At 42.7% G+C, this 15,971-nt stretch overlaps 1 protein-coding gene across 1 annotated transcript in view; it reads right to left on the bottom strand.

Annotated features, from left to right (window-relative positions):
* NPFFR2 (neuropeptide FF receptor 2) overlaps positions 1 to 15,971 on the bottom strand; it is a 44,802-nt gene that overhangs the window by 10,847 nt on the left and 17,984 nt on the right. The window contains 1 exon segment of the mRNA XM_070409903.1: positions 6,345 to 6,679. Coding sequence (XP_070266004.1) covers positions 6,345 to 6,672 — 328 coding nt within the window. The 5' untranslated portion in view covers positions 6,673 to 6,679.

Here is a 15,971-nt window from a genome sequence, read left to right on the forward strand (position 1 = left end):
TAGCTAAATTCATGAGGTTTCCAGACAGCATGAAACTGGATGAACTAAACTTACAAATGTTTTCATGGATAGACATGGCTGACTTTGAAATGAAGTTGATTGAATTTCAGAGTAGCTCAATTTGGAAGCAGAAATTTATTGACCTTAGAGTTGACTTGGAAAACATTGAAAAAAAGCGATTAGAGACAGGAGTACCAGAGAGAAGTGTCAAAAACGAACTATTGAGGACTTGGAATGCCGTTCTAGAAATTTTTTTCTGTTTAAAAAAATTTGCAACAGCGGTACTCTCCATGTTTTCATCCACATACGCTTGTGAACCTTTGTTCTCAGTGATGAATTTTGTTAAGTCTCATAATAGGAACAGCCTGATGGATGACAGTAGTAGCTCGTGCATATCTCTGAAGGTCACGAAATGTAAACCTGATGTAAAATCTCTGTCATCAGTGATGCAGCAGCAAAAGTCCCACTGATAATATCAAACGGAGTCATAAAGTTTTCTGTAGGACTATCAGTGTACATGTATACATTAAAAAATAAATGTATTTTTCATCATCATATATACTGTGTTTTTGTCACTCGAATGAATTTTATTATTTCTTCAAGGTTCTTCACATACGTACACCTTAAGAGATATCAAGTAGGCGTAACATGTTCTCAAAAAATTAGGGTTGGCACGCAGAAGAATTTTGAGTCAGAGATTTTGCTGGTTTTGGCACGCACTCCCAAAAAGGTTGCCCACCCCTGCACTAGGACAAAAACATCATCGAGTTCCATAGAAACTGAGATGGCAGATACTACTGAAAGTAAAGTTGGACAAACAACATGATTGGCTGAATTATGTATAAATGGCTTTTTCTCAGGTGGGAAGAAGAATGGAGGTTACTCACTATGGAGATAGAAGCACAGTGGTTCTAGACTGTGAGTCACTAGGTGCAGGTGGAATGGGTGTCCCAATGATGCAAATTAAATGAAAGTAAACACTTTGAATGCAATACTGTTGGCCCATGCAGTGTGGAATGCAGCTTTGTATACTATGGCAGTAGATCAGATAATTTCCTTCTGGGAAAATGATCTTTCCAAGAACAGTGACATGAAGATTTTACAGTTGTGGATTTCCCAATGAATGGCTCAGACTAATGAAGCTGAGGGTAGTCCAACCCGAATCCTTATACATGCAGAAGTTCAAGGCAGCACTATAGTGCCTCATTCTGAAACACAAGCAGCTAAGTGGCAGTTGATAGTAGGGAAACATCAAGTATAAAAAGAGTCTAAAACAAACTGGAAAAGGGAGACTTAGGAAAAAACCTAAGGTAGACAGATGAAAAAAAAATAAACAAACACAAATTATTATTAATAACCTTAAAGATATAACGCATTTTATCCATGAAACATATACATGAGGGTGTAAGAAACAAAGAATATAAAAGTAGATCAAAGATTTTAAAATATGATAACAGAAATGAAGATCTCAACACAAAGTCTGGAAGAGAAAGTTAAAATATCTTTGAAAAGTAGAACAATAAGGAGCAGAAAATGGAAGAAAAAAGATCTCAAATATCTGATTAATTGGAGTTGAAGAAAGTAAAACAATAAAGATTTCTACAAGAAAATTCTCCAGGATATAAGAGAATTCTTTTTTTTTTTTGGCTTAAAATGACATAATTTGTGTCAACCACAATCAATGAAAAATAAAAAAAAGACACTCCAAGGCATAACTGCCTGAAATTCAGAACACTGAAGTAAAAAGAAGCCCCTAGAACTTTCAGGAAGAACAACATACAAATCATGAGCATAAGAATCAAGAGTCAACCAGCATTGGATTTTTCAGCAGTAATATCAGGTTTGGGAATAAAAATAGAGCAGTCTCTTTAAATATTTTGAGGGGAAAAAATATCCAACATAGTATACTTTATATAGCATAACTTGTCACGTATGAGGGCAGAATAAAGATATATGCAGATCTACAAGATTTTAAACATTTTAATGTCAATTCACCCTCTCTCTGGAAGATAACAGAAATAAAAGGAGAACAAAGAAACGGCATCTAGACATCAGAGGATTGGGAGAGGTAAAGAGATTGTTAGGGTGTCAGCGAAGGGACATTTTGGAGCAGGAGCTGAGCTCCCTGCCTGGAGGGCACTGTGCTTTAACAGGAACAAAATATCAAAGGGTATTTGGAGGGTATTTCCAGGAAGAAAAAGAAAAAAAAAAAGATGCAATTTATAGGTTATGGACCATGTTTGAAAGTACTGACAAGAAATCAACAATCCTGGATGTGTATTTGAAGATACATTACTACCAGATACACACCCCAAATTAAACAAATCAAAATATGATGCCCTTGTTAAACCCAGGAAAATAAAAATCATCTTATAAGAGAAAAATTGCTATCATAGCACTCCTCTTGGCTCATCAGGGGTAAGATATATATAATAACAGGAATGTATAATATGAATAGTGCTTCATTCAAAAACTATGATCTATATTATAAAAGGCCAGTGGCCATAACGCCATAACGACCAAATGACTGGTCACCAGGAGGTGCATTGATGGGTCTTGCTGCGCGGTGGGTCTGGGTCTAGTGCGATTTCGTATAATTATATTGAGAGAGTAAGAGTAGGAAAGAGTGTGAACATATATTAGTGTGAATGTACACTTTGTGGTTTTGTATATATACTCGTATGTGTGATTGTATTTATACAGAATTTCAGCCACTCTTATTACTCCCCGCTTTACAATCAACAGCATCTGACATGCGGTTTCTATGGATTTATGTTCTTTTGCCCTAATGCTGTCATTTCAGGGGAGTCTGGTAAGGACAACTATCTCTTCTGGTAGAAGAGGATTATGAAAGTAAATTACATCTGTACAGTCTGGAGACAACACATTATAATGAAAACATGTTAGTTAGAAATATAATAGTCATTACCAAAAATAAAGTCAAAATTTCTGAATGTGGCTGCCTCCTAGGAATGCAAATCAGAGGTAAGGAAAGGTAATGTATATGGAAAATTTAATTATAAATATTTACAGAGGGAATATTGAGAGCATTTGTTATTTGTGACTAGGCTTCTTGAGAACAATAATGCTCACTTTTATCCATTCTTTTTGTCTAGCACAGTACTTTGAAGTTGAACATCCTTGATAAATAGCATTAATTAATGATAAACATCACAAAGACACAGAATCTATGAAGAAGAGGTGTTCTGATCTCCCACTCCAGAGAAAGGAAGAAAATAGGTGAATTCTATAGAGAAACCTCTATTCTTCAGTAAATTGATATTGAATGTTATAAAAAGATAAGAACTAGAATATGGCTCATGCTGCTCTCAATCTTTTTGATATGTTGCTATTATTTCAGTTTTTTCTTATACATTAGGAATATGAATATCTTGAGTACAATTCATTAATTAGTAACAAATATTTGTTAAGCAGGCACTATGTATCAAAACTCTACTGGGAGCTGGAGATATACTGTTCTTATACTTCCAGAATATATAATGTAGTGCAAAAAAGGGTAGTAAAGCAAGCCCAGAAATAATCTAGGGTAGTACCTATTACTTACTTATTTTGCACATGTAAATTACCACTTATAAAACGTCTACATTTTGAGAAATCATTGGGACTGCTGCTCCATCTTACATCAAAAACTGTTGGAAATCTCCCTAGCTAACCACAGAGGGTTTAACTATCTACACTAATAAAAGAGAAACATGGTAATTAGCGTACGACCGCTATCCTTTTCATTGGCTAATCAGTGAGTATATGCAAATTAACTGTCAGCCAAGATGGCGACCGGCAGCCAGGCACTGAAGCCAGCATGAGGCTTGCTTGCTGCGGACTCCAACGTCCCCCGCCTCACTTGCCGGCCTCTCAACTGCAACTCTAAGCAACTATGTACTATGTTGCAAATAAAAAGCTAAACAAAACACCAGAAATCAGCCGGACTGAAAGCCAGGCGGACCGAAACATTGTATCCATGTTTTCAGGAGCGAGGCCTCAGAGCTAAAGCTGGCCCAGAATAAAAAAAAAGAAAAAGAAAACAAGGAGCGGTTGGAAGCTTCAGTCACTCGCCAGCCGGAAAACAGCCCTCAGCCCCTCACCCAGACTGGCCAGGCACCCCAGTGGGGACCCCCACCCTGATCCAGGACACCCTTCAGGGCAAACCAGCCAGCCCCCACCCATGCACCAGGCCTCTATCCTATATAGTAAAAAGGTAATATGCCTCCCAGCACCGGGATCAGCGGAACAGCGAGGCTCCCGGCACTGGGATCAGCGTGAGAGGGGGCAGCACCCAAACCCCCTGATCGCCCTGTGGCTCTGTGTGTGACCGGGGGCGGGGCCACAACCTCCCTATCCGCCCTGCTCTGTTCGTGACAGGGGAAGGCACCCCAAACCCCTGATCAGCCCTGCTCTGTGCCTGATAGGGGGGAGCTCTCCAATCCCCTGATTGCAGTGCAGCTGTGTTTGATAGGGTGCAGCACACCAACCCCCTGATCGGCCCTGCTCTATGTGTGACAGGTTGCGGCGCCCCCCCCCCATGGGCCCTGCTCTGTGTGTGACAGGGTAGAGCCATAACCTCTCCATCGGCCCTGCCCCGAGTGTGACAGTGGTGGTGCCCCATCCCCCTGATCGGCCCTGCTCTGTGGGTGATAGAGGGTGGCGCCCCAACCCCCCTCCACGGGCCTTGCTCTGTGTGTGACAGGGTGCAGCACACCAACCCCCTGATTGGCCCTGCTCTGTGTGTGACAGGGTGTGGCGCCCCAACCTCCCCCCCCCCCACGGGCCCTGCTCTGTGTGTGACAGGGTAGAGCCATAACCTCTCCATCGGCCCTGCCCCGAGTGTGACAGTGGTGGTGCCCCATCCCCCTGATCGGCCCTGCTCTGTGGGTGATAGAGGGTGGCGCCCCAACCCCCCTCCACGGGCCTTGCTCTGTGTGTGACAGGGTGCAGCACACCAACCCCCTGATTGGCCCTGCTCTGTGTGTGACAGCGTGTGGTGCCCCAACCCCCCCCCCCCCCCCCCCACGGGCCCTGCTCTGTGTGTGACAGGGTAAAGCCATAACCTCCCCATTGGCCCTGCCCTGAGTGTGACAGTGGTGTTGCCCCATCCCCCTGATTGGCCCTGCTCTGTGGGTGATAGAGGGTGGTGCCCCAACCCCCCTCCACGGGCCTTGCTCTGTGTGTGACAGGGTGCAGCACACCAACCCCCTGATTGGCCCTGCTCTGTGTGTGACAGGGTGTGCCCCCCCCCCCCCCCACGGGCCCTGCTCTGTGTATGACAGGGTAAAGCCATAACCTCCCCATTGGCCCTGCCCTGAGTGTGACAGGGTGCAGCGCCCCAACCCCCTGATCCACCCTGCTTTGTGTGTGACAGGGGGCGGTGCCCCAACTCCCCTATCGGCCCTACTCTGTGAGTGACAGGGGGGAGCTCCTCAACCCCCTGATCGGCCCTGCTCTGTGCGTGACAGGGGCCAGCGCCCCAACCCCCTGATCAGCCCTGCTTTGTGCGTGACAGGGGGCGGTGCCCCAACTCCCCTATCGGCCCTACTCTGTGAGTGACAAGGGGGAGCTCCTCAACCCCCTGATCGGCCCTGCTCTGTGCGTGACAGGGGGGAGCTCCCCAACCCCCTGATCGACCCTGCTCTGTGCATGCTGGGGGTGGTGCCACAACCTCCCCATCAACCCTGCCTTGAGTGTGACAGGGGGCGGTGCCCCAACCCCCCAATCGGCCCTGCTCTGAGCCTGACCAGGGGCTGCACTTAGGGATTGGGCGTGCCCTCTGCCACCTGGGAGCAGGCCTAAGCCAGCAGGTCGTTATCTCCCGAGGGGTCCCATACTGCGAGAGGGCACAGGCTGGGCTGGGGGACCCCCCTCCCCCAGCCCCCCGAGTGCACAAATTTTTGTGCACCGGGCCTCTAGTATATTTATATTAGGTTAAAGAGGATGCATTAATTAAAACCAGCCTGACCAGTCCCTTGAACTTTAAAGTTCATAATATTCTCAATAATATTTCTATCATATTATGTGTGCTCTGAATTGTATTAAGCAAATTCAAAGTCTTCGGTAAGATGTGCTAGATCTCACTCTCTGGTGACCTTCAGTGAACACTGTAAGGTGAAGGGATTAAAATGTACAAATTGGCAGTTACAAAATAGTACAGCAAAGGGAATATAGCCAGTGACATAGTAATCACTATGCATGATGTAGAGTGGGTACTAGACTTACTGGGGGGATCACCTTGTAAGTTATATAAATGTGAATGAATGGATTACCGAGCCATAGCTGCAGGGAGATGGGACATTTTCTCATATCATCAGTGCACTGCACACTAGTCAACATACCTGCTATAATGTTGTCCAGAAGCGTGATAGGCATACAGAATATGCCAACTAGCAAATCGCTTATGGCCAGGTTCAAGATGAAGAAATTAGTGACTGTGTGCATATGTTTGTTCCTCATTACAATGAAGCAGACCACTGTATTTCCCACCATGCACAGGAAGAAGATCAGAAAGTAGGAAATAAAGAAGACCGCTGCCACTTGAGCATGATGAAGAAAGTAGTTCACGTAGGTGATATTGATGTCCGAGTACAGATTAGGCTTTGTGTCATTGACACTCAAAATATAATGCCAGTTTTCTGAAAAGTTTGACTCCCACTTCTCACTCATGATGGACCTGAACAAAGGAGAGACAGAAAAGAAAAAACATAATTAGAGTTTAAGAGAGACACTTTTAAATGATATAAAAATTTGGAGGCTTTCTATAATAATCCGTAAGTTTTGCATGAAATTGAGCTATAAATAAGGCATTCAAAGTATTAAGATTTTAACCAAGATCATTTTAAAAGTCCACTTTGTGCTATACGTAACACATTATTCTATTTTTATTTCCTCAATATACTCTATATTTCACTTCTTTATCATACCTTCCATACATTTAACAGTTTCGAGTGAAACTTTGGAAGGGAAACCTTCTAAAATTCTCCTTACTCCTGCCTCCAAATACCATAGCCTGCCCAAACCTATGTGTTCTTTTACAACTAACTTATATGTCTCTAGCTTTCCTGATAATTTGAGCAAGATAAAGTGTGTACATTTTCAAAACTCCCACTGAAATAGCCTTCTAGTATTTTCTTTATTTTGGGTTTACTCTGTTAATTTGAACATTCTTTTTATACACTTCTGAGTGCAAACATAGCCACCATACTTTAAGTTTCTTAAAATAGGTCTAGGCTACTTATCTTTTCATTAAACATAATTCTATTCACATAGTATGTATTCAATAAATATTTTTATTTAGAATCTGTATACCTCAACATAGACAATTCAATTCATCCCGTGTGTCAGAGGTCCCCAACACACCCAGGTTTGATGATTTACTAGAAGATTTAGCATATAGTACACTCAAAGTTAAGTACTATGATAATAAAAGGTTACAAAGTAAAATCAGTATATAAAATGGCACATGGGATAAAATCTGCAGGAAATCAGGCACAAGCTTCCAAGAGTCCTTTCTCAGTGGAGTCACACAGGACATGCTGAATTCCTCCAGTCGTCAGTTTGGTAACTCATGTGAAGTCTTATCTACCAGAGAAGCTGGTTGCAGACTCAATGCCCAAGGTTTTTAGAAAGCCGTCAGTTAAGCACTTTCTTCCTAGCATGTGTCAAAATTCCAGACTCCCAGATGGCAAGAAGGTGTGCACCATGATGTATGTTGTTTGTACAAACAGTTGAGGCACAGTGAGCCACTTATCATTTATATCTGTTTAGGGGACTGTTTATGATTTAGTTTCCAGTCTCCAACCAAGTAGGCCAACCTTGCAAGATGGCCTTTCTAGAGACAGCAATCTCAGGGCTGCTTGTTAACTCTGTTCTGAATACCTTGAAAATTGCACTGAAGGTTCTATGTTCATTAATGAAAATGAATTTGATAGAATTATACAACTGAGCCCCCATATTCTCGCTTTTGGAGTAGTTTCATGGACTCTTAATTGGTAAGGATAAATTCAAATGGGTCTCTACAGAAACATAATCAGACCCCAGTTTGCAGAAGATTAAGGCATTCAGAAATCTCATTATCAATTGCACTTTTTTCAGTCTTTTAGCAAGCACATATTTATATCATCTTAGGGGAGCATCATTATTTTTGAAAATAGGACATAAGAATTAAAATATGTATTATTTGCTTCTGATACTTAACTTTGCCTAGTTTTCTCTTTATACCTTAGAGTAAACAATATAAGTTACTATTATAAAATAAGTTAAAGCCTCTGATTGATATAAACATGTTAAAATTAATTGTACAGAGAAAGAAGTAAATTTGACTTTAGAAACATTGCACAATTGATTAAAAATATTCATCAAGTCATATAAAAAGGTTCAAATAAAAAGGTATAATTGAAGACAAACAGTAAGTGAGATGACAAAGGATATCAAAAGATCTTTAAAGAGACATGGTCATTATGAAAATGCTTTATTCCCACTTCTCATTGCATGGTTCAAATTGGTGGTCATTGAGGCAATAAAAAGATTATTCTTTTTTTAATATTAAAGAAAATGTAATAAGACAGATAATAATAACTTGAAAAAAATGTGTGGCCCAGGAGTATTAACTGAGGTCAGAGAGTTAATTGCTTCAAGGTGTTAAAGCAGCTGACTGGTAATCCATTTCTCCCACAATCATCAGGAGAATGCCCTCGGGGAGAGAAAAGCAGACAGACAATTCAGACCTGTGGACATAATACTTGAACCTCAAGGTGGAGTAATGACATTTGCTAGGATAATGAGCCTTCTAAATGTAACATTTTTAATAGGATATTACTGTATAAGTACTGTTTATAGTAAATAAATATAGTATCTGTGGATTTATGAGATATAACTTTCTAGAAAATGTCATGTAAGCTGGGGTAGAAAATGGAGATTTTTCTTGGACTGAACACTCACTCTGCTGTGTTAGGTCAGACCACAGAACCTTACTTGGAGATCTCATCTATTACTCTGAGCCAGAGAGTGAGCATCTAATGCAGGAAGAAGGTTTCTCTGGAGTCATTCTCAATGTTCCATACCTGCTTTTACTAACTTTCTTAATTGCCTATATCCTTGAAGTTATTAGTCAGGTATGTAAGTAAGATAACTGAGATGTACGATTTTTTAAAAAAGTAACTCAGATTTGAATTATAAAATATAGTATGTACAGAAAATTAAATAATCATATATAATAAAAGCCTAACATACAAATCGACCCAACAGCGGAACGACCGGCAGAACGACTGGTCACTATGACATGCACTGGCCACCAGGGGGTAGACACTCAACGCAGGAGCTGCCCCCAGCCTGCAGGCCCCAGGCCAGCTAAAGCGGGTGTTAGTGGAGGCCCCCTGATTGGCCCACCAATTGCCTCACAGAGGGAGGCGACCAGTGGTGGGGGCAGGGCTGGTGAGCGGCAGGTGCCAGTGGGGGTCCCCTGATCGCCCCGCCGGTCACCCCACAGATTAGCACTGATTGCCGGCTAGGCCTAGGGACCCTCTCCGTGCACTAATGTCATGCACCAGGTCTCTAGTCATCTACATGAATAAAAGAGAAAGATGCAAATTGACCATCACTTTGCGACATCCACCAGCCAATCAGGAGCGGGTATGCAAATTAACCCAACAAAGATGGCGGATTAATTTGCATATGCAGGCACCAAGCAACCGGGGGCAGGGTGGCCGCTTGCACCCAGGCTGCTCTGAGCCTGTAGGCCCACGTGTAGGCCCGGAGTGCCTGGGGTCCCGGAACGACCCTTGGTCACTGCATCCCGGGGACAGGCGTCCTCAGAAGCCAGGCCGCTCTGAGCCTGTAGGCCTGCGTGTAGGCCTGAAACAGCTGGGGTCCCGGAATGCCCCCAGCCATTCCAGGCCTATACAAGCAGGCGCCAAGCAGCAGTGGGTGGGGCGGGAACATCTGCCTAGTGTTCCTGCCCTGAGGCCACTTGTGCGTGCCAGCGCCAAGCAGCCTGCATCCCGGGAACAGGCATCCTCAGGAGCCAGGCTGCTCTGAGCCTGTAGGCCTGTGCATAGGCCTGGAGTGGCCAGGGCCCCAGAACACCCTTGGCCACTCCATGCCTATGCACGCAGGTGCCGAGCAGCCGGGGGCAGGATGGGAACATCCCCCGCAGCGAGAGAGCAGACAGTAGGGCCCTGCTTGCCCCTGGCCGTGGCAGTGAGAGGCAAACAGTCCCCCAAAGGGCCCCCACAGAGAGCAGACAGCAGAGCCCTGCTTTGCCCGACAGCAAAGGGCAAGCAGGCTCCCGTAGAAAGCAGACACCAGGGTCTGTGGTGGCATCAAGCTGGCAGGTCCGCAGAGAGCAGAAAACCAACGGGAGCAGGCCTAAGCCGTCAGTAGGACATCCCCTGAGAGCTCCCAGATTGGAGAGGGTGCAGGTCAGCTGAGGCACCCACCCAACCCCCATGCACAAATTTCGTGCACCAGACCCCTAGTTAAATAATAAATATGCAATCTAATATTTTAGTCTATTTCCTGCTAATCTTTTAAATTTATGTTTTTACAGAAATTCTCTGGAGATAAAAATATTATTTTCAATAAGATACATCATATTAGGGTAAGAACTATTTCACTTAGAAAGCTCTTTGAGGAGTTGTCTTCATAAGAGAAGGAAATGAAACTCACACTGCCTTACCCTCTAGAGCACAATGAGGATCATTGGAAAACCAAAGATTAATGAATACTTTATTAACTTTAAATTCTTTGTTACCTTAAGTACATTATTATCTTTGAGTATATTAACATCTACTCTATACTGAACATTATTCTAATTGCTTATATGTATCAACCCATTTAATCTTCCCATTATGAGATAACTATAATGCTATCCCAATTTAAAATATAAGGAAAGTAAAACAAGATGATGTTATGTAGCCTGATGCAGGCTCCACAGTTAAAAACTGGAAGAATTAGCAAACATACAGAGAGGATTTCCTAAGAGTGTAAAGTTCAGCAACATAGCTGGGGGATGGGTAACTTGAGAGTTAGAAGCTAATCAGTATGAAGTCCCATGACATAAATATGGCCAAAGAACTTCCAGAATCTATTATGTCTAATATTTAATTTTAAACTAACTTCTGTATTATATGAAAAAGTACTCCCTGTGTATAACTGCAAATTGCCAGCAAGAGTCTATTAACCATAACTGTCTTTGTGGGATATAATTTTCAAATATCAAGGAAGATGTTGTAATGTTTGAGTTAGTGTAAGTCATAGAGAAAAGAACAGTTTCAAAGGACAAGACAGGAGTAGGAATGTGTCATATATGTCCAGAGAATATTTGGAGATACTATGGTAAAGGAGAAAGAAGGATGCTGGATTTTCCTAAGCATGGGATAAAGATCATCTTATCCTATATAATAAAAGGGTAATATGCAAATTGACCCTAACGGTGGAATGACCAGTCACTAGATGTGCACTGATCAAAGAAGGCAGATGCTCAATGCAGAAGCTGCCCCCTGGTGGTCAGTGCGCTTCCACAGGGGGAGCTCTGCTCAGCCACAAGCCAGGCTGACATCTGCAAGCTCAGCAGCTGTGGTGGGAGCCTCTCCCGCCTCCTCGGCAGCACTAAGGTCGTCTGTCTGTGGCAGTTGGACATCCCCCGAGGGCTCCTGGGCTTCCAGAGGGATTTTTGACTGCCAGTTTAGGACCAATCCCCCAGAGGGTGGGCCTAAGCCAGCAGGTGGACATCCCCTGAGGGGTCCTAGACTTCAAGAGGGCGCAGGCCAGTCTGAGGGACCTTCTTGAGTGCACAAATTTTTGTGCACTGGGCCTCTAGTTTGTATATAACAGCTATAGTAAACAAGCATGACTTGTAGAATGTGATGTAAAAGCAACTATATTTGTATCCTGCTGACCCTTTATTATTTGAGGCTATTTTCTCTTTTGCCCCTGTGCTGAATTTGGAAGAAGTCTTAGACTTTTCTAATCATTTTCTGATAATAAAAATCTAGTATAGTAATTAATATGTCCAGTCCAGAACAATAAACAAAATCATAAATTTCCACCAAGAATGCCTCATTGATTTCTTTTCACTTTGCTGACTTGCTCATGCTCTTTGATATCCATCTTGTCAATCTCAGTTCCCATCCTTGCCATTGTTGTGTGTGTACTACGTTAAGGAGCTGGAAAGATGCAGGAAAGTTATACATTTGTTTCTAGGTACTTCTTGAACTGGGGACAATTTTGAGCCTAATCCTTACTTTTAGTGGGCACTTTCCTGGGCTTTTCAGAAATGCTAAACTATGGCTGTGCATCTCTTATCTATACCTCTCTCCAAGCAAGGAAATTCATCTCTGGCTGCTGCTGGTTCTTTCTTTAGCCTCAAGAAATCCTATAGTTCAGCCCAGCCAGGGTGGCTCAGAGGTTGAGCATCAACCCATAAACAAAGAAGTCATGGTTCCATTCCCATCGGGGCTCATGCCCAGATTGGGAACTTGATCCCCAGTAGTGGGTGTGCAAGAAGGAAGCCAATCAATGATTCTCTCTCATCGCTGATGTTTCTCTCTCTTCTTCCCTCTGAAATCAATAAAAACGTATTTTAAAAAATAAATAAATCCTACAGTTAACCCTCATTCAGATGGGTCAGTCACTCTGGCCCACAGTTCACAATCATGCTTCTGTTGTCCAAGAAATCTCTAGGCCTGTAAGTTGGTCAACACCAACTCAGTCACTCCACTACCAGAGAAACAACCCAGCCAGCCAGGTCCCTGCAAGCACTTTAGATGTCTTGAGTGTGAATCAGACAGAACCCTGTGTTTCCCGAAATATTAGCTCTGTATAGTAAACTCTTTGCATGTCTCCTTCAGTCCTTTTTCTAAGTGGAATTGACAGGCAAGCACTTCCACTCTTCCATCTTACAAGTGAGTGACTCAGCACACACCAAGAAACTTCTTTCTCAATCCTCTACTAGTCTCTAATTCTAGGCTTTTTTATCTCCTCAACCTGAAGATTAATGTTCCTGAATACGCTCCTTTACAAGTCAGCATGGTGGTCCCACATAAGTGTCTCGCGGTTTTTGCTGAAACAAACCAGAATAGTTCTGATGTAACATTCTGATACATAATTATCAGAAGGATAAACCCCAAAGGCATGAGGATCTGGGAATTTCCTAGCACTCATTTACTCAACAGTTTCAAAGTTGGAATGCTATTTTTAAAAAGTTGTATTCTTCTTGTCACTTATGAATATGCAGTATTTGTTCATATCAAGAAATACTCAGCCCTGACTGGTTTGGCTCAGTGGATAGAGCATCGGCCTGTGGACTGAGAGGTCCCAGGTTCGATTTCGGTCAAGGGCATGTGCCTTGGTTGCAGGCATATCCCCAGTAGGAGGTGTGCAGGAGGCAGGTGATCAATGTTTCTCTCTCATTGATGTTTCTAACTCTCTATCCCTCTCCCTTCCTCTCTGTAAAAAATCAATAAAAATATATTTTAAAAAAATACTCTTTCCAAGAATGATTTTCATTGGTGACTACTGATCTGTTACAAGATATACTACAATTTATTTAAGCTATCGCCTGGTGTTGGACAATTAGAACTTTTCAAATTTCCTGGTGTCAAAGTAATATTTTGATATTTCATATTTGATTCCATTTGTTTACATTTTCTAGAATGCTCCTGGGATGAAAATTAATAGATAGAAAGATATGATTATTTTTCTGCTCTTGACAGATATTATCTTCTACTAGAAAGTTCCAGGGGGGCTTAAAAGTGCTTGTTCCTTCTGTCTTGCCAATATTGGGTACTAAAACTCCCATCACTCCTCTTATTTATTTATTTATTTATTATTAATCTTTATTGTTGAGATTATTACAGATGTCCCTCTTTTTTCCCCCCATAGCTCCCCTCCACCTGGTTCCCACACCACCCCAGGCCCTTGCCACTCTATTGTCTGTGTTCATAAGTAAAGCATACATGCATATAAAATCTTTGTCTAGTCTCTTCGCACACCCCCTCACTCCCTTCCCTCTGAGAATCATCAGTCTGTTTCATTTCCATGCCCCTGATTCTATTCCATTCACCAGTTTTTTTCTGTTCATCAGATTTTTTATGCATTTTATTTTTAGATTTAATTGTTGATAGATATGTTTTTGTTGTCATTTTGTTGTTCATAATTTTTATCTTTACATTTTTCTTCTTTTTCTTCCTCTTTTTAAAGAATACTCTTCAGCATTTCATATAATACTGGCTTGATGGTAATGAACTCCTTTAGTTTCTTCTTGTCTGTGAAGCTCTTTATCTGACCTTCAATTCTAAATGATAGCTTTGCTGGGTAGAGTAATCTTGGTTGTAGGTTCTTACTATTCATCACTTTGAATATTTCTTGCCAGTCCCTTCTGGCCTGCATAGTTTCTGTTGAGAAATCAGCTGACAGTCATATGTGCACTCCCTTGTAGGTAACTAAATGTTTTTCTCTTGCTGCTTTTAAGATTCCCTCTTTGTCTTTTGCCCTTGGCATTTTAATTATGATGTGTCTTGATGTGGTCCTCTTTGGATTCCTCTTGTTTGGGGTTCTCAGTGCTTCCTGGACTTGTAAGTCTATTTCTTTTACCAGGTAGGGGAAGTTTTCTGTCATTATTTCTTCAAATAGGTTTTCAATATCTTGCTCTCTCTCTTCTTCTGGCACCCCCATAATTCAGATGTTGGTATGCTTGACGTTGTTCCAGAGACTCCTTACACTATCTTCACATTTTTAGGTTCTTTTTTCTTTTTGCTGTTCTAGTTGGGTGTTTTTTGCTTCCTCATATTTCAAATCATTGATTTGATTCTCGGGATCCTCTAGTCTACTATTGAATTTCTGTATATTATTCTTTATTTCAGTCAGTGTATGCTTAATTTCTGACTGGTCCTTTTCCATTATTTTGGAATTCTCACTAAGATTCTTGAAAGTCTTACTAAGTTCCTCAGAGGTTTCTAGAATATTCTTAAGTAACCTTATAAGTGTGGTTTTAAACTCTATATCCAGTAGTTTGCTTTCTTCCATTTCTTTTATTTGTGACATGTTTCTTTGTCTCTGCATTTGGGCTGCTTCCCTGTGTTTGTTTCTATGTATTGGGTGGCTTCTAGGTCTCCATGAGTTGATAGGTGGCCTTGGGTAGTAGGTGTCCTATAGGGCCCAGTGACTCAGCCTCCCCAATCACCTGAGGTGGACACTCTTGGTGCACTCGTTTGTGGGCTGTGTGCACAGTCTTGTTGTAGTTGAGTCTTGTTTGCTGTTGGTGTCACTGGGAGGAATTGACCTCCAGGCCAATTGGCTGTGGAGACCAGCTGCGACTACAGTGGGAGAGCTGCTGTGCAGGAAACACCCTTATGGAGCAGGACTTGGTGCTCTGAGTCTGCCCCTTGAGTGTGTCCCTTATGGATGTGAAGAGTTATAATCTGGTATGGTCTCACACTGACTACTGGGTACACTGGCTCTTGGGTCTCCAAGGAGGTGCAAAGTCAGCCACTGCCTGGGGCTAACCAGCAGGAGCTACAGAGAGATCTGCAGATTCCTCCTTTTTGTATCGGGTTTGGAAGTGCCCAGATGAGGCCCAGCTATGAAGCAAGGTAGGCTGGTGCTGGTGCCAGGTCTTGGGCCTTTTATTGATAGGTTTGGGGCTCCCAGACCCAGCTGCAACTTGTCTGACAGATTTTTAGCCTGAGAAAGGACAGACCATTCATATGCAAAAGCCACTGAGCATAGCTTGGGTGGGATTATAAACTGGGTGGGGTGGACTCTCAGGGAATCATCAGGGTGGAGCAAACAGAAATGGCTGCCAGTCAGTCCTGCACCAGGGAGGTCCCAGCATATGAACAATGACTGCTGCGGGCACCTCTGAAAGAAAGCCATGCTGAGTTCCTGCCCCGATGCCAGACAGTCCAGTTTCTCCTTGTATGTGTCTTCTGGGTCCTCAGAGCCTTGTCTGGCACTGGAGCTCAGAG

The sequence above is a fragment of the Myotis yumanensis genome, unplaced genomic scaffold, assembly GCF_028538775.1.
Source record: "Myotis yumanensis isolate MYYU_CA2020_CCGP unplaced genomic scaffold, mMyoYum1.0.hap1 SCAF_1, whole genome shotgun sequence".
Classification (NCBI taxonomy): Eukaryota; Metazoa; Chordata; class Mammalia; order Chiroptera; family Vespertilionidae; genus Myotis; species Myotis yumanensis.